The sequence below is a fragment of the Tursiops truncatus genome, chromosome 15, assembly GCF_011762595.2.
Source record: "Tursiops truncatus isolate mTurTru1 chromosome 15, mTurTru1.mat.Y, whole genome shotgun sequence".
Taxonomy (NCBI): domain Eukaryota; kingdom Metazoa; phylum Chordata; class Mammalia; order Artiodactyla; family Delphinidae; genus Tursiops; species Tursiops truncatus.
Window position 1 is genome coordinate 71,410,618 of NC_047048.1, and position 19,384 is coordinate 71,430,001.

Sequence of the window (19,384 nt, forward strand, 5' to 3'; positions counted from 1 at the left end):
AGAAAGTGATGAGTTTGAGCATTTTTCACCTTTGTTTTTATTTTTTTTAATTAATTTATTTTTTATTTATTTATTTTTGGCTGTGTTGGGTCTTCGTTGCTGCACGCGGGCTTTCTCTAGTTGCGGTGAGCGGGGACTGCTCTTCGTTGCAGTGCGTGGGCTTCTCATTTCGGTGGCTTCTCTTGTGGAGCACGGGCTCTAGGTGCTCGGGCTTTGGTAGTTGTGGCACGTGGGCTCAGTAGTTGCGGTGCATGGGCTTAGTTGCTCTGTGGTATGTGGGATCTTCCCGGACCAGGGCTCGAACCCGTGTCCCCTACGTTGGCAGGTGGATTCTTAACCACTGCGCCACCAGGGAAGCCCCTCACCTTTGTTTTTAATATCGTTAACTTGATGAAGTTGGTATAATTTAATTTTTAGTGATGGCATTGCTTAACAACCAGCCAACCAAGTTCCTAAAAATGTCATAGGCTTTTGTAAGCCCTCAGAGTCGGTTCCAGCACGCTTCTGTTAACGTTGGATGGGAGTAAGTGTGTGGAGAAAAGTAAACAGTGTGGTCCGGAAAGGGAGAACAAAAGTAGAAGCTTTGCTGTATTAAAAAGGATGGAATGGGGCCATTTCACCGACAAGATGAGATTTGAGGAGAGACCTGGAGGAGGTGAGGGAAGGGGGAAGGAGTGGCGTCAGGAGATGAGGGCAGAGGCGGAGTCGTGGTGAAGGGCTGGGGACAGATGATGGGAGATTTTAACAGCTTAGGCTGCTCTGAGTAATCTGCCCAGCTGGCTGCATCTGAATAATCAGAAGAGCTGGTGAGATCCAGCCTCTCGGGCACCACCTCACTCAGTCAGCCAATCTGGTACCACATCCACACCATACCCGGGCGGAGGGGTGTGCGTGCATCTGGGGTGCTTAGCTCTGCCTTTTAGGGGTGATGGACCAAGACCAGACTACCGAACAGCTTCTTACATGTACATGCCCTTTATTATTAGGGCAAAGATAAGCGGGTGGTAAAACACTCTGTGCACCAGGGAAGAAACCCAGGAGGTGACTTGGCAGGGAAGGCGCGGAGCACAGCCCCGCCCCTCTCCCTCTGCCTCAGCACTCTCCGTGGCTCCTCTGCTTCCCTCTCCCTGCGCGATTTCAGCTCTTCCTGGACCCTGCTGGACTCTGGTGGGCTGCATCAGGGTCGTCTACCCCCGCCACTCAGCACCTGGGCACCAAGGGCTGGGGCCCCGCTGTGCGCTCCCCACTGAAGATGGCACACAGGCCCAGGGGAGAGGTCCTTCTAGAATATGCGTTCCTCAGGGGCAGGGACTTCTGGCTGTTCTCTTCGTTGCTATCCCCTCAGAGCCTAGAATAGTACCTGGCTGACAATAGGTGCCCACTAAGTATTTCATGAAAAAGTGAAATAAATGGCATTACCTATGGTAAGGGCTGGGGGGCGGGCGCCGCTGGAACACAGAGGAGCAGTGTGGGAGGCCAGGGAAGTCTTCGCAGAGATGGTGATGAGGAACAAAGGAGGATGGCCTCCAGGCAGAGGGCTGTGGGCTGGGCAGGGCACTCTCAAAAGAGGGGATTTTAAAAGTACGGGTGTGGGAGGGAATTATGAACTGGTGTATGTGCTGGAGTGGAAAGTAGGAGCCCAGAACGGCAGTGACCAAACCCGGAGGAGTGAGCAAGACACAGACTGCTAAGGGCTTGATCACAGGCTCAGGGGCAGGGAGTTTGTCCTGAGGGTCAGAGCATCCTGGGAGCGTTCCAGCAACCGAGGCAACGGGGCTTGATTGAGCTCCAGGGGCTGGCGCGCGCCTCTGCCATTCTGTTCTAGCCTGTTCTTTTCATCGTCATTCACTTCCCTCCCTTTGGAAGCTTAGGGAGTTCATCCCCAAGGGGGCAGGGCATTCTCCCTGACCAGACATTGTACCCCAGCAATGGCTCCTAAAGCAAATTCCCATATTCTGTCTTGTCTGTCTCTTCCGTTTACACAGGAAAAACCATTTATGGGAATAGTGACACCCAAGGACACACAGCTGGTCAGCCTTTTGGACCAAATCCAAGGCACTTGAGTGAGAAACTTCCAGTCTGTTTTTCTTAGTTGTGGTAAATACACATAACAAAATTTACCACCTTAAACATTTTAAGTGGGCAGTTCAGTAGTGTTCAGTACATTCACACTGTTGCGTAACCATCACCGCCATCCATCTCCAGAACTCTTTTCATCTTGCAAAACTGAAACTCAATACTAAATAACAACTCCCCATTCCCAACTCCCCCTCAGCCCTGGCAACCACCCTGCTACCTTCTGTCTCTATGAATTTGACTGCTCTAGGGACCTCATGTGAATGGCATCATACAATATTTGTTTTGCTGTGATGGCTTATTTCACTTAGCATAATATCCTCAAGGTTCATCACGTTATAGCAGAATTCCCTTCCTTTAAGGCTGAATAATATTCTGTTGTACGTATAGACCATATTTTGCTTATCTACTAATCATTGGTAGGCACTTGGGTTGCTTCCACCTTTTTGGCTACTATGAATAATGCTGCTATGAACATGGGTGTACAAATATCTCTCTTTTTAAAAAAAATTATTTATTTTTGGTTGTGTTGGGTCTTCGTTGCTACACGCGGGCTTTCTCTAGTTGCAGCGAGCAGGGGCTACTCTTCATTGCAGTGTGTGGGCTTCACATGCGGTGGCTTCTCTTGTTGTGGACCATGGGCTCTAGGTGCACAGGCTTCAGTAGTTGTGGCACGTGGGCTCTAGAGCGCAGGCTCAGTAGTTGTGGCACATGGGCTTAGTTGCTCTGCGGCATGTGGGATCTTCCCGGGCCAGGGCTCGAACCCGTGTCCCCTGCTTGGCAGGCGGATTCTTAACTGTGCCACCAGGGGAGCCCCAATATCTCTCTTTAAGACCCTACTTTAAATTCTTTTGAGTGTACACTCACAAGTGGAATTTCTGGGCCATATGGTAATTCTATTTTTAATTTCTTTTAATATTTATTTATTTAGCCTGCGCTGGGTCTTAGTTGCGGCATGTGGACTTCTTAGTTGTGGCATGCAGACTCTTAGTTGAGGCATGAGGGATCTAATTCCCTGACCAGGGATCAAACCTGGGCCTCCTGCATTGGGAGCTCGGAGTCTTACCCACTGGACTACCAGGGAAGTCCCTCTATTTTTAATTTTTTGAGGAACCACCATTCTGTTTTCTATAGTGGCTGCACTATTTTACATTCCCACCAACAGTGCACAGGGTTTCGGTTTGCCACATCCTCACCAACACTTGTTATTTTTCCTCCCTCCCTCCTTTCTTTCTTTCTTTCTTTCTTTCTTTCTTTCTTTCTTTCTTTCTATAGTAGCTATCCTGATGGCTGTGAGGGTCTACTCTTTTTTCGTCATTGTTTTGTTTCATCTCATAGTTTGTACTTTACTTTCTTTAAAGTTAGGTTTATTGGGGTATATACATATATATATATATTTCAAAGCGGGATACATATTTAATTTTTTTCTTTTGATTTTCTTTTTTTTAAAATAAATTTATTTATTTATTTTTGGCTGCATTGGGTCTTTGTGGCTGCACGTGAGCTTTCTCTAGTTGCGGTGAGCGGGGGGCTACTCTTCGTTGGGTTGCGCGGCCATCTCATTGCCCCGTGGCTTCTCTTGTTGTAGCACGGGCTCTAGGCACGCGGGGTTCAGTAGTTGTGGCTCGTGGGCTCTAGAGCGCAGGCTCAGTAACTGTGGCACACGGGTTTAGTTGCTCCACGGCATGTGGGATCTTCCCGGGCCAGGGCTTGAACCCGTGTCCCCTGCATTGGCAGGCAGATTCTTAACCACTGAGCCACCAGGGAAGTCCCCCATCTCTATTTCTATATTTTTATTATTTCAGGAATGTTACATGTATGAAATCATACAGGATGTAACATTGCAGGCTTGGCTTTTTTTGTACTCAGAATAATGCCCTTGATATCCATCCAGTTGTGTGTATCACTAATTTGTTCCTCTTTTGCCAACTGTTATTACACAGTATGGATGTACCACAATTTGTTTAACCATTCACCCACTGAAGAACATTTGGGTTGTTTCTCATTTAGGGCTATTACAAATAAAGCTGACATGAACACTCATATACAGGTTTCACATGGACATAGTTTTAATTTCTCTGTAATCAGTGCCAAGGAGTATGATTGCTAGAGTTTGTGGTAAGTATATGTTTAGTTTTCTAAGAAACCGCCGAACTTTTTCCAGAGTGACTGTATCATTTTACATTCCACCAGCAATGTTTGGATGATCTAGCTTCTTTGCATCCTGACCTGCTTTTAGTATGGTCACTAATTTTTAATTAACTGGTATAAAATAGATGTGTAGTGATACCTCATCATGCTTTTAGTTTGCATTTCCCTACTGCCTATCGATGTTGAGCATATTTTAATGTGTTTATTTGCCATCTCTATGTCCTCTTTGGTGAAATATCTGTTCAAATCTTTTGCTTATTTTCTAATTGGATTGTTTTTTTACTGTTGAGTTTTGAGAGTTCTTTATATATTCTAGATATGAGTCCTTTGTAAGATGTGTGACTTGCAAATATTTTCTTCCCACATCTGTATACCTTTAATTTCCTTTTCTTATTTTATTGTTCTGGCTATGACTTCCAGTACCATTTTGAATAAAAGTGGTGAAAGCAGACATCCTTGCCTTGTTCTTGATGCTAAGGGGAAAGCGTCTTATCTTTCACCATTAAGTATGACGTTAGCTGTAGATCTTCTGTAGGTGGTCTTTATCCAGTTCAAAGTTACCCTCTATTCTTAGTTTCTTGAGTTTTTATCATGAATAGCCATTGAATTTTATGATTTTTCTGCGTCAGTTGATATGATCATGTGATTTTTTTCTTTTGTTAATTACTATGGTTGATTACATTAACTGACTTGAATATTGAACTAGGCTTGCATCTCTGAATAAACCTCACTTGGTTTTGGTGTTTAATTCTTTTTATATTTGCTAGACTCAATTTGCTCATACTTTGTTCAAATTTTTTTGTTTTTTTTTTTTTCGGTACGCGGGCCTCTCACTGTTGTGGCCTCTCCCGTTGCGGAGCACAGGCTCCGGACGCGCAGGCTCAGCGGCCATGGCTCACAGGCACAACCGCTCCGCAGCATGTGGGATCTTCCTGGACCGGGGCACGAACCCGTGTCCCCTGCATCGGCAGGCGGACTCTCAACCACTGCGCCACCAGGGAAGCCCTGTTGAAGATTTTTATGTCGATTTTTATGATGGATATAGGTCCTTTTATATGGTACCTGTACTACCCTTGAACTGCTATAGTTTGAGAGTGGACTTAAATTAGTTGTAAACATATGTTACAAGCTAGGGAAACAGCTAAAAATTTTTAAAAAGAAGTACCATTTATAAGCTAAGGAAGGAGAGGAAAATAGAATTTTATAAAATACTTAATTAAAACAAAAGAAGCAGAAAAAGAGGGAAAGAAAGAAAAAGAAACAAAGAACAAGTGCAACAAATAGAAAAGTTATAAACATGATAGATGTTTATACTAAGTATATCAGTAATCACTTTGTGACTGGCCTAAATATTAAATATTGAAGGACTGAGACTGTCAGAGTAGATAAAAAAAATAAGACCCAACTATATGCTGTCTTTAAAAAAATCCCACTTTAAATAGAAAGACACAAGATAGTTTAAAAGCAAAGGGATGGAGAAAGATGTGCCATGCTAACACCAATCAAAAAAAAAAAAAAAAGCTGGAGCAGCTATATCTTAACTTCAGTCAAAGCAGACTTCAGAACAAGGAACATTATCGGGGATGAAGGGCATTAAATAATAATAAAGGAGTCCATTCTCCATGAAGACAAACAATCTTTAATGTGTGTGTCCCTAACAACAGAGTGTCAAAATATGTGAGGTAAAAACTGGTGGAACTCCGGAGACTTCCCTGGTGGTCCAGCGGCTAAGACTCCGTGCTCCCAATGCAGGGAGCCCAGGTTCGATCCCTGCTCAGGGAACTGGATCCCACATGTCACAACCAAGATTTCCCATGCTGCAACTAAAAGATCCCACATGCTGCAACGAAGATCCTGCACGTGGCAACGAAGATCCCGCGAGCCGCAACTAAGACCCGGTGCAGACAAATAAATAAATAAATAGTTTTAAAAAAAATCCCCCAAAAGTGGTGGAACGCCATAGAGAAATAAACAAATCCACTACTACAGTTGGAGACTTCAACACCATTCTTTCAATACTTGATAAATCAAGCAGGCAGAAAATCAGTGAGGATATAGTTGAACACCACCATCAGTCAACTTGATCTAGTTGGCTTTTATACTATAAAATTCTATAAAATTTATAGAATACTTCATCCAAGAACAGCAGAATACCCATTCTTTTCAAGCTCATATGGAACGTTCAAGATAAACCACATTCTGGGCCATAAATCCTACCTGATCAGATTTTTAAAAGTAGGAATCATACAAAGTGTGTTCTCAAGCCAAAATGGAAACAAACTAGAGACCAATAACAGATAGCTGGAAATTCCAAGATATTTGGAGATTAAACAACACACTACTAAATAACACATGGATCAAAGAAGAAATCTCAAGAGGAATTTAAAAATATTTTGAACAATATGAACATACAGCTTCTCAAAATTTGTGGGATGCAGTGAAAACAGTGCGTAGAGGGAAATTTATAGCACTAAATGTGTATATTAGAAAAGAAGAAAGATCAGAAATCAATCTAAGCTTTCACCTTATAAAACTAGAGAAAGAAGAGCAATTTAAGCCTAAAGCAAGCAAAATAAAAGAAGTAATAAAAATTAGAGGAGAAGTCAATGAAATTGAAAATAGGAAAACAATAGAGAAAATCAATGAAACCAAAAACGGATCCTTTGGAAAAATAAATAAAATTGACAGACCTCTGGCCGGACTAACAAAGAAAAAAAAGAAGACACAAATTACCAATATTAGAAATTTAAGGGAGTTCCCTCGTACCCCAGTGGTTAAGAATCCACCTTCCAATGCAGGGGACCCAGGTTCGATTCCTGGTCGGGGAACTAAGATCCCACGTGCCACGGGGCAACTAAGCCAGCGTGCTCTAGAGCCAGCGCACATGGCAGCAAAGATCCCGAGTGTGGCAGCTAAGACCCGATGCAGTCAAATAAGTAAATAAATACATACATATATATTTTTAAAGAAATTCTTTTAAATTTTATTTTATTTTAAATAAATTTTTTATTTTATTTATTTTTTAAATAAATATTTTAAAAAAACGAAATTTAAGAGGGGCCGTCACTACTGATCTCAGGGACATCTAAAGGATAATAAAGGAACGTCATGAATAACTCTATGCCCTCAAATCTGTCAGCTTAGATGAAATGTGTCTATTGTGTTTTATTTTATTTCAGTACTGTCTTTGTCTGGTTTTGGTATCAAGATAATACTAGCTTTATAAAACAAGTGGAGAGATGTTCCCTTCTATTCCATTTTCTGAAAAAGATTGTATAAAATTGGTATTAATTCTTCTAAAAATGTTGTGTAGATTTCTCCAGTGAAACTCTCTGGGCCTGGGGATTTCTTTTTCAAGAATTTTGTGGTTTTTTGGTGTTTTGTTTTTAATTAACTACAAATTCAATTTCTGTAATAGTTATAGAGTTATTTAAATTATCTGTTTCATGTTGGATGAATTTTGGCAGTTTGTACTTTTTGAGGAATTGGTCCTTTTCATCTAAGTTGTCGAATTTATGTGCGTAGAGCTGTTCCTATTGGTCCCTTATTATCTTTACAACATCTGCAGAGTCTGTAGGGATATTTTCTGTTGCACTCCTGATATTGAGAGTTTAGGTCACTCTCTCTCTTCTTTTTTCTTTGTTAGTATTGTCAGAGGTTTGTCAATTTTATTGATCTTTTCAAAAGGGAGAATTCAAAAATAGGGAGGGGGTGTAGTTCTTTGTTAAATTTTGGGAAACTTCAGCCATTATTTCTTTGAATGCTTTTTCAGTTCCACTTCTTTTCCCTCCACTTGAGACTCCAGTGACACAAATGTTAAATCTTTTGTTATTGTCTCACAGGTTGCTGAGGCTCTGTCCTTCCTTTTTCCCTTCCTCCCTCCCTCCCTTCTTTCCTTCCTTCCTTCTTCTTTAAAATCTAATTTTCCTTGTTTTTCAGATTGGGTAATTTCTACTGTTCTATCTTGAAATTCACCAATCCTTTCATATGTTATTTTCATTCTTCTATTGAGCCTATCCAGTGAGGGTTTTTTTTTTTTAAATTTTAAATTAAAAATTTTTAAATTTAAACTAATTTGTGTTAGTTTCATAGGGTTGCTCTAACAAATTACGAGAAACTTGGCTTAAAACAACAGAAGTTTATTTTCACACAGTACTGGAAGCCAAAAGTCCAAAAATCAAGGTGTTGGTTCCTTCTGGAATCTCCAAGGGAGAATCTGTTCCATACCCCTTTCCTAGCGTCTGGTGATTGCCAGCGATCCTTGGCATTCCTTGGCTTGCGATCTATCATTCTGATATCTGCCACCATCTTCACATGGTGTTTTCGCCTGTGTGTCTTTTTATGTTTTCACATAGTCTTATAAAGATACCAGTTATTGGACTTAGTGCCCACCCTAATCCAGTACAACACCATCTTAACTAATTACATCTGCAAAGACCCTATTTCCAAATAAGGTCACAATCTGTGGTATTAGGTAGTCGTGAATTTTTGGAGGACACTGTTCGACCCAGTACAGTTACTTTTTCTTCAGTGCTAATATTTCTATGTGGTTCTTCTTTGTATCTGCTATTTGCTTCCCTGAGATTTTTATTTTTTCATTTATTGAGTTGGCCAAAAAGTTCACTTGTGTTTTTCCATAACATCTTTTTGGCCAATCCAGTATTTCAAAAAGTTTGCAGTTGCTTGTTTTTTTTTGTTTTAAATAAATAAATTTATTATTTATTTATTTTTGGCTGCGTTGGGTCTTTGTTGCCGTGCGCGGGCTTTCTCTAGTTGCGGCGAGCAGCGGCTACTCTTCGTTGCAGTGCGCAGGCTTCTCATTGCGGTGGCTTCTCTTGTTGCGGAGCACGAGCTCTAGGCTCACGGGCTTCAGTAGTTGTGTGTCGTGGGCTCTAGAGCACAGGCTCAGTAGTTGTGGTGCACGGGCTAAGCTGCTCTGCAGCATGTGGGATCTTCCCGGACCAGGGCTTGAACCCGTGTCCCCTGTATTGGCAGACGGACTCTTAACCACTGTGCCACCAGGGAAGTCCTGCAATTGCTTGATGAAGCATTTTTATAATGACTGTTTTTAAATCCCTGTCAGGTCATTCCAACAGCACTGTGATCCACTAGCATCTGTTGATTGTCTTTACTTGTTGAAGTTCAGATTTTCCTGGCTCTTGGTATGGTGAATTATTTTCATTTATGACCTGGATTTCAGAAGTTATGTGGTGAGACTCTGGATCTCATTTAACTCTTCTGTGTTGGTAGGCCTCTATTGTCCTGGGCCAGTGAGATAGGGGCACCAACTTTTTACCACCAGGTGGGAGTGCAGAAAGTCCAGGCTGCCCACATGGCCCCCACTGACACCACCCTGTAGGGGGAGGGGAGGGTTGGAAGGTTGGTTCCCTCATTACTGCTGGGCAGAGGTGAACATCTAGGCTCCACTCTTGGCCACCTTTATGTTGAGGGGAGGGAGCGGTGCCTCCTTACTGTTGGATGGGGAGGGCAGCCTACCTCCCCACATGCCCTCCACTGACATCATGGAAATTGTGGGGAGGGGTACTTGCTACTGCTGAGCACTGATGAAGCCCAGGCTCCCCGTTCCGCCTCCTCTCACATAACACCATCTGGAGGTGAGAGGGAGAGGTGCCTTGTTACCATGAGACAAAGACTGGGAGTGAGGCTTCTCCTCTAGGATTTTGCTGGCGGGGTCACTTCATGTCAAAAGATTTCTGTCTTGCTAGGGTGCCTCTTTCCCAATCCTTTGACAAGAGAGAGCAGGCTTTTCGTGGGGCCGATTTTTGTCTGTGCCTGTTTGGCTTCTCCAGAGCTCTAGCAAAAAGAAAACCCAGGGACTCACTGCTATGTCATTTGTGTTCTTGGGTTCCTAGCTCGTCTGCCAACTATGTTTACGTTTGTTTTATATATATAATGCCCAGCATGTTAAGCTGCACTTAGTGGGAGGGAAAGAGAGGAAGGCATCTAACCCATCTTGTTCAGAACTAGAAATCCTTTTTTGTCATTTTATACTCTCTTTATCCCTCCAAGTCCAAGTGGAGATGTTTCTGGATATAGAATCCTTTTAAGAACTTGTGGGTCACTCTGAATCTTATTCAGATCCACACTATTAGACAAAAGCCATGCCCCCAATTTCTCTGAGATAAGCCCTTCTCTCTATGAGGCTTCTGCTGAATTGGCTAAGGGGCAACACCCTTAAGCTTTCTAGAATCCTTCTTGCTTGATTCAAAGGATCTGTGAGGCACACCCATCATTTCTTTAGGGGTCTTTTATCTGACAGAAGACTACTTGGATGCATTGTCTTGAATCTTCCTGAGATGCAAACAAAAGATTTGCAAACAAAAAGATTTCACATTCTTGGACCAAAAAGATTTCACATTCTTCTGGTAATGCTCTGGATTTGAGCTTTGCTAGGAAACCTTTTTTTTTTTTAAATTAATTTGTATTGGAGTAGAGCTGCTTTACAATGTTGTGTTCTACTGTACAGCAAAATGAATCAGCTCTACATATACATATATCCCCTCTTTTTTCAATTTAGGAAACCATTTTTTAACTTTACTATCATTTGCCATTTAGAGAGAGTGAGAATTTTCTACCATGAAGTCCTGGCTCCTTCATATTTAACAGTCCTTCCTCTTAGTTCAGGATTTCTCAACCTCAGCACTACTGACATTTCAGGCAGGATAATTCTTTTTTGTGGAGGGAGGAGGTGGTGGGTGGTAAGAGGGTTTTGTCTTGTGCATTATAAAATGTTTAGCAGCATCCCCGGCATCTACTAATTAGATGCCAGTAGCAACCTCTCCAGATTTTTTTTTTTTTGGCCTTGCCATGCGACATGTGGGATCTTAGTTCCCTGACCAGGGATCTAACCCACGCCCCCTGAATTGGAACCACGGAGTCTTAACCACTGGACCGGCCAGGGAAGTCCCCTCTCCAGTTTTGACAACCAGAAATGTCTCCAGACATTGCCCAATGTCCCTACACACACACACACGCACGCGCACGCGCACGCGCACGCGCACGCGCGCGCGCGCTCCCCCGCCCCCACCCCCGCCCCCGCCGCCTCCCCGCCCCAGGCGCCATCACTCATTTGAGAGATGCTGCTTTAGTTTCTCTCTCCTCTCTTGCGTTTTACTATAAGGAGCAAGAAGACACCAGGTGGCACCTTCAACACTTGATTTGGAAATGTCCTTAGCCAGATCCCAACTCATTGGGCACGTTTTCTGCTTTCCGCTTTACCACAGGCAACAGGGTTGCTAAACTGTGCCACAGCATAACAGGAATTCCTCTTTCCCCAGTTCCCAATAGTGTTTACCTGACTTTCCTGTATACCCTGGCTGCAATCTTATCAAAGGCACGAGGCTTCTTTTAAGAGCTTTTTCAAGGCATTTTGGGCTTTGAGTACACTCTTCCCAAGTCTATGGCCAGTCCACTGCCGGTCCCATATTTCAGAGCGCTGTGATAGTGGCCCCCTGTTCAATACCAAAATCCCTATGTGTTACTTATTGCTGCATTAGCACATCATCCCCAAATTTAGCAGTTTAAAAAAAAGAAGTATTATCATCTCAAAGGTTTTGAGCATCAGGAATCCAGGACTGCTCTAGCTGGATGGTTCTGCCGTAGTCTCTCCAGAGGTTGCACTCAAGCTGCTGGCCTGGGCTGCAGTCATTCCAAAGGCTCTACTGGGGCCAGTGAATCTGTTTCCATAATCACTCATGGGGTTGCTGGCCGGCCTCTGTTCTTCACTGGCTGTTGGCTGGAACCTTCAGTTCCTAGGTACATGGGCCTCTCCGTAGGGCTGTAGACAACATAATAGCCTGCTTCCCCCAGAGTGAGTGATCCAAGCAATAGAGAGAACACACACCCAAGATGGAAGCTCTGGGTTTTCCAATTTTTTTAATCCTAATTTTGGACGTGATGTACCATCATCTGCCATGTCTTATTGACCACATAAAGTAACCTTGATACAGTGCAGAAGAGGACGACACAAAAGTATGAATAAACAGAAGGCAAGGAACATTGGGAGCTTTTTTGGTGGCTGGTTGCTACACTTCACTTTTATTCATTCAAGATATTTCTCTAATTTCCTTTTGGACCTCATCTTTGACTCATGGGTTATTTGGAAGTGTTGTGTTTTATTTCCAAGTATTGGGGTGTTTTCCAGATCTCTTTCTGTTTTTATTTATATTTTCATTCTTTTATAGTCATAAAACATATTTTGTATGATTTAAGTTCTTTTAAATTTGTTGAGGTTTGTTTCATGGCCCAGAAGATGTATCTTGGTGAATGTTTTATGTGCAGTTGAAAAGAATGTTTATTCTGCTGGTAAAAGTGCTATACAAGTGTCAGTCAGAACAAGCTAGTTGGTAGTGTTCAGGTTTTCTGTATCCTTACTTTTTTTTCCTACTTGTTTTATTGATTACTGAGAGAGAAGCGCTGAATCCTCTAACTGTATTATGGATTTTTCTCTTTCTTATTTCAGGTCTATTTTTATCTCGTGTTTTTGAAGCTCTGTTAACAGATGTACACATACACATTTATGATTGTTAAGTCTTCTTGGTGAAATGAACAACATTTTATCATTATGTAATGTCCCTCTTCATCCCTGGTAATAGTCCTTCTTTTGAAGTCTACTTTTTCTGATATTAATATCTCTATTCCAATTTACTATGATTAGTGTTTGCATGGTGTATCTTATTCCATCTATTTACCTTTGACTCATATATATCCTTATAGTTAAACTGGGTTTCTTGTAGACAGCATATTATTGCCTCTTGCTTTATTTTTCCCCAGTCTACTAACCTGTCTTTTAATTGGTTGCTGTTCATTCACACAATTGGATGAAAATCTTCCATCACACTATTTGTTTTCTATTTTTTCATCTGTGCATTCTTTTTGTTTTTCCTCTTTTTCCCCCCTTACTTTGGATTAATTGATTATGCTTTGTCAGAGAAAAACCTCATGGGTACCAAAAAGAGACAATAAGACTTACTGCATCCAATCAAGACAGTTTATTACTCATAGAACATCAAACAACATGAACATCAGCATAGTTTTGTGTTGATTCCTTCAGCCCGAAGTTCAACAAGTGAAACAGCGGTCCCAGATGCACGGTACCCACACAGTGGCTTTGCATCATGGCTGAGGAACCCAGGCCCAGCACTTTTATAGCGAGCAGTCAGCAAGCCTGCCTTTGTCTGAGAAAGACCCGGTCTTATTTCTCAGAGCTGCCAGCTGTATTAATACTGAGCAAGGGCCCAGGTGAAAGAGAAGTCAGATCCTTGCAATCTTGACATGTTGAACACAAAGAGGCCCAGGGAGGATGCCTCCCAAAACTTTTATGACTCTATTTTGTCTCCACTATTGGCTTGTTATCTATTCCTCTTTAAACATTTTTTTAGTGGGTTGCCCTTGCATTTACAATATATATCTTCAATTAGTCATAGTCAATCTTCAAATAATATTATACCACTTCTTATATAGCAGAAGGACTCTTTCACAGTGTATTTCCAATTCCCATCATTTTTACTACTGTGATTGTCATACATTTTACTTTAATATGTGCTCTACATCCACCACGTATTGCTACTCTTTTACTTTAGACACTTATCTTTTTTTAATAAATTTATTTATTTTTAAAATTTATTTTATTTTTGTCTGCGTTGGGTCTTCATTGCTGTGTGTGGGCTTTCTCTAGTTGCGGCAAGTGGAGGCCACTCTTTGTTGTGGTGCGCAGGCTTCTCATTGCAGTGGCTTCTCTTGTTGCAGAGCATGGGCTCTAGGCACGCGCGCTTCAGTAGTTGTGGCAAGCAGGCTTCAGTAGTTGTGGCTCGCAGGCTCAGTAGTTGTGGCACACGGGCTTAGTTGCTCCACGGCATGTGGTATCTTCCGGGACCAGGGCTTGAACCTGTGTCCCCTGCATTGGCAGGCAGATTCCTAACCACTGTGCCACCAGGGAAGCCCAGTTATCTTTTAAGATGATTAAAAAACAAAAGTCTCATATTTACCTTTATTCCATCCATTTCTGGAGATCTTCATTTCTTTATGTAGGTCCAGGTTTTTCTCTGGTATCATATTCTTTCTGCCTCGAGAACTTCTACCATTTTTTGTAATGCTGATCTGCTGGTAATGAATTTTCTGTTTCTGATCATCTGAAAAGAATTATTATATCACCTTCATGTTTGAGAGAGTTTCTTGCTGAGTATAGAATTGCAAGTTGACAGTCTTTTTTTTCTTCCAGCATTTTAAAGATATCATTCTATTATCTTCTAGTCATATAATTTCTTCTCTAATGAGAAATCTGCTGTAATTCTTATCTTTGTTCCTCTATAGGTACTGTGTCGTTTTCCTCTTGATGCCTTCAAGATTTTCTCTTTATCTTGGGTTTTCAACAGTTTGAATATGATAGATCATATTGTGTGTGTGTGTGTGTGTGTGTGTGTGTGTGTGTTTGTTGGTATTTAATGGGTTTTTTTTTTGATTCTATGATTTTCTTCGCTCTGGGTTCTTTCATTATTTTTGGAAAATTGTTGACCATTATTTCTACAAATGTGTGTGTGTGTGTGTGTGTGTGTGTGTGTGTGTGTGTTCCTATCTCTATCTCTTCTCTTTCTGGGATTCAAATTATGCACATGTTAGCTTTGGATCTTCTGGGGTTTTTGTTCTGTTTTGTTTCACTCTTTTTTTTCTCTTTCTGTTTCAGTTTGGGTAGTCTCTGTTGACCTATCTTCAAGTTCACTGATTCTTTCCTCAGCTGTGTTGAGTTTACTGATGAGGCTGTCAAAGGCATTCTTCATCTCTGCTACAGGTTTTTAAAATTTCTAGCATTTTCCATATGACTCCTTTTTATAGTCCCCATCTCTCTGCTAAAACTCCCCTTCTGTTTATGCATGTTGTCCATATTTTCCAACAGAGCCTTTCACATATTGTTATAGTTGTTTTAAATTTTCTGGCAGGTAACTCCAGAGAGTTATCTGGTTCTGTTGATTGCTTTGTCTCTTGACAATAGGGGTTTTTTTTTTTTTGTTTTTCTTAAACTGCTTTTGATGTGCGTGTTGTAATTTTTGATTCCTGGACATAATGTGTAGAACAGTAGAGGCTGAGGTCAATATGATTTTTGCCTGGAAATTATCATATCTCTTCTTTTCTTAGGCCATTAGTGTTGAGAATTGAGCCAATCTTGTCAGGAGTTGAACAAAGTTTGGTTTTGTTGTTTCTATGATTATTTTTAGTGTCTGTGACTCCCAAGGATTCTATACTCTCATGCTAGCCACACCTGGCCTTTAGCAATAAAAAGTGTAGCTGAACTCTCCTTACCTGTTTGCACGGAAACCTTGCCTTCCTCCTACTTCAGAGGTGTGCCGTGCCTACATCCTATTTCTTCTTGGAGGTGCCTGTCCTTCTTTGGAATTCAGGTTAATTGGTTGCTCTGCAGCCTTAGCTCACTGCTGGGTTTGACGGAAGTGATACTTTCATAATTACCTAACAGTTTAAAAAAATTATTAGTGTGGTAATGATGCTCTTCCCAGCTTTGGCATCCTAGATGGAACCCAGAAGTCTAAGCCATCTACTTTTTCACTGATCCTTTCAACTCCTTTTGCCATCCACCCTTGGGTCTGCTGCCTGGGCCTCTCTCTTGGCTAATACCCTTCCAGCTTAGCCCTGTGAATTATTTCTAACTTGGATGCTTTTTCCTCTTCCACCCTTGTATGTGGCAAATATCTGGCAAAGGGACAGAGAGGTTCCTGATCTGTCACCATCTTGGGGACGGCTCAAAATAATCCATGCAGTTCTGTTCCCAGGGATAGGCCTGAAAAGGGGGGAGGTGACTTTGGGAGCTGAGCTCTCATCCACTGTACTTTTGACTTGGCCTCATTCCTCTGTGCTAGAAAACGGGACCAAGTATCTACTCCATCCATTAATGAGGAATAAGAATCAGACTGAGCAAAACATTTCTCGGAAGATGAAAGCTGCAACGGGATAAAAGCGGAGCAGGCTGGGAGCCATGGTTATAAGCACAGTCTCTGGAAGCAGCCTACTTGGGTTTGAATTTCCGCTCCATCACTTAGTTGCTGTAAGGCCTTGGACAAGTTCCTTCACCTCTCTGTATCTCAGTTTCTGTATCTGTAAAATGGAAGTAAAAATAGTATTTACCTCACAGGATTATTAAGAGGATTAAAAGAGTTAATACATGCAAAGCACTTAGAACAGTGACAGGCACATAATAAGCTCTGTAGAAGGTTAGAGCCTACTTCCTATAATTTCAGAAATTCATGGAAGAAAGCAGTTTCCTCCCTTTCTCAGAATCGATTACAGTCAAAACAACTAGTGTTTATTGTTTACTGAGCATCTCCAGAGTGCCCAAGTCCTGTACTAAGCATTTTATATGAATTATCTCATAGGAGGTGGGGATTAATTATTCCTACCTAATAGGCAAAGAAATCAAGGATCAGAGAAATTGTTTACACAGCTGGCTAGACACCAGAGCTAGGTTTATCACCCAAGGAATTCAGGTCCAAAGCCCACATCCTTAACCTATAAGATAGATATTCTCTTACTTAAAACTGCTAGGAGACTCCCAGGCCTGTGCTCCTAACCACTGCACTTTTTGCCTCCCACAAACTGGTTTCCTTGCTCGTAAGATAATGGGAAAGCTGCTTGCTGTACTTATCTCACAGGATTGTTTAGGGATCTCAGTAACAATAGAAGAGGCAGAGCTTTAGGTATTTGTACTGAGTGCTGGTCTCCTGACAGGGAAGCCTGAATATGTCCGGACTTTTCACACCTCTGTCCCTTTGTACATGCCCTTCCCCCTCTTCTCTGCTTGTGAACTCATTTCTTTAAGACTCAACTCAGATGTCAGCACCCGGATTTCATTCTAACAAAGGAGGGATTTAAGCAGGGGGTGGCACATCGGACCTGCGTTTTTGAAATGACTGCTGTGGGGTTCCATGGTTAGCACTCTCGATTCTACAGTGACGACTAACTGCTGTGGGGATGGAGCGCCGCAGGACCAGAGTACAAGAAAACCAGAGAGAAGGTTTCCGTAGGAGCCAAGGGAGAGATGGTGGTGGAAACGGAGAGAAGCGGCGGATTGAAAAGATATTTAGGAAAGAGAATCGACAGTTAATGGAGATGTGTTTTAATGTGGGCATTGAAAGACAGGGAGATGCCAAGGATGACTCCTAGTTTCTGGCTTGCTCGTGGATGTTTGTTGAATGAATGATCGAGTGACCCCACGGCAGAAGCATCTCCGACAGACGCCCCCCTACCCTGCCACCCCGCCACCCCGCGGTTTCTGGAGCTACGTACGGGCACAGGGTGGAAGGGAGGAGGAGGAAAATAAGCACAGTGCCTCGATCCAGGAGACTTGTGGCCCTGGTGTGAGCCAGGAGGCACTGCGAGAGGGGCAAGCGTTTCCCCTCTGGGCCCACAGTTTCCGCTTCGCTCCTCCACCCCCGCCAGGCGGGACGCGCAGCGTCCCTCTTGGCACCCCGGAGGAGTTGGCTTCCCGCCGGCGTCCACCCCCCACCCCGCCCCGTCCCCGCGCCCACCCCGCCCAGTGCGCTGGAAGGCTGGACGGCGGCCCTGCCCATCCCGGAGCCGGGAACCGGGGGCTGCGGGGTGAGTCCCAGGGTAAGGGGGCCTCCGCCACAGTGCACCTGCCCTGATGGGCGGCAGCGAGTCCCCAGCCCCTCTGACCCTGCATACGCCTTTTCGAGGGGTGTGCGTCTAAGCGTGCCGAACGTGGCCGAGGGTGCTGGGGAGTCCGGGTGCCGGCGCGTGGAGCTTGCGTCGGGGCTGCCCGGGAGTCGGGGAGCAGCCGGGAGCAGGGGCTGAGAGCCCGCGTATGGGAGCGCGCGGAGCCGGGCGGAGCGCCGAGGGGCCCGACGGGTCGCGGGGAGGAGGGATGCGTGCCGGGAACTTTTTGCCCGCCCTGGAACTGCGAACGATCGCGCCCGCAGGGGCTCCTTGCGGCCGCCGGGCGACCGGCAGAAGCGTGTGTGCCCGCCGCCGCCCCTCCCCCACTTCCGCCTCCCGCCGCTTCCTCGTTCCCGGTTCCCAGGGCCAGTCCGTCCCGGGGGAGACCCGGAGGCGCAGCCCCACCCCGGCCAGCGCTGCCCGGTACCACGCCCCCACCGCCGTCGCGCCGCAGCGGACAGCCTGAGTCAGCGGGGGCTCTGGGCGCGGCAGGTAGGGGCTCCGCTGGGCGGGCGCAGGTGCAGCGGGAGGCCGGGGGGGAGCGCGAGCGGAACGGCCGGGGGACCCCTCCGCCTTCCCCCCCTTCCCCCGCGGTCGCGGCGTGTCCCCTTTTAGGGAATTCTTTCGCTCTCGCTGACTCCAGTGCGGGTGGGGCAGAACGAAGAGGGAGCGCTCCATTCCACTGGCCGGGCCCCTGGCCGCCTCCGGCCACCCAAATCTCTACAGCTCTCTCCACCCCTCTCCCCTGCACCTTCAGTTATGTAAACACCCCCCTTCCTCTCCCCAGCGCTTAGCTCCGCACCTCCCCAGGGGGCAGCCCCTCCAGTTTCCTGAGGTTGATGGGGTGAGGGGGAAAGAGAGGGGGCGTCCCGGAGCCCGTGGTCCCCTCCAGTTCCCCGACCCCGACCCTCTTTGTCGCCCTTCCCCGCCCCCAGACAGCCCCAGAGGCCCTGGGTATTTTTAGTATTGTGACCTGGGCGGCAGCGCTAAGAGCCTTTCCCAGGAATCGGCGTCAGCGCCTCCCTCCTCCGCTCCCAGCCCCGGCCACATGGTCTCCCCACACTTCCTTGGCCCTGCCTGGCCCACTTGGGTTTGGGTCTCTCGCGGCCCACCCCAGCGCCGGTGGAGCCGGCCAGGGTCTCAGATATGCCGAGTCCAGATGAGGTGGGGAAGGCAGTAGGCGGAGGATGATGATCTGGTCCTCAAGCTTGATACTCCCTTGCCTCCGGTGATGGGCTCAGGAACGGAATGGAGCGAATCCGAGTGAACGGCGTTCTGGAAAGCTCTCGGCACTGGGGGCCGGAAGGCCTGGTCTGAATTGCACCCTTCCGATTGCTACTCGATGCCTAGTGGGGAGAGCAGACATTGAGATGTGTCAGAGGAGAGGAGCTCAAAGAAAGAGCTGTGGGGGGCAGAGAAGAGATGGTGTCCTGTAAATAGCACGGGGACCAGAGCT

General features: G+C 44.7%; 1 protein-coding gene and 1 long non-coding RNA gene across 4 annotated transcripts in view; one reads left to right on the forward strand and one right to left on the reverse strand.

The window, feature by feature from the left end:
• Positions 1-19,384, forward strand: part of SYS1 (SYS1 golgi trafficking protein) — a 35,036-nt gene that overhangs the window by 14,794 nt on the left and 858 nt on the right. The window contains exon 4 of one of the 2 annotated variants that reach the window (XM_019943880.3): positions 16,116-16,262. The exons of the other annotated variant lie outside the window; for it this stretch is intronic. Within the exon in view, the coding sequence (XP_019799439.1) occupies position 16,116 (1 nt within the window). The 3' untranslated portion in view covers positions 16,117-16,262. Of the gene's footprint in view, positions 1-16,115; positions 16,263-19,384 lie in introns of those variants that run through there. 2 annotated transcript variants of the gene reach the window in all.
• Positions 13,220-18,827, reverse strand: LOC141276545 (uncharacterized). Of its 2 annotated transcripts, none has more exons than XR_012326368.1 (2): positions 18,731-18,827; positions 13,220-16,350 (listed from the first exon to the last, which is right to left on the reverse strand). It is a non-coding gene; the product is annotated as an uncharacterized lncRNA (long non-coding RNA). The 2 variants fall into 2 exon arrangements; XR_012326367.1 differs by lacking the exon at positions 18,731-18,827 and adding an exon at positions 17,929-18,247.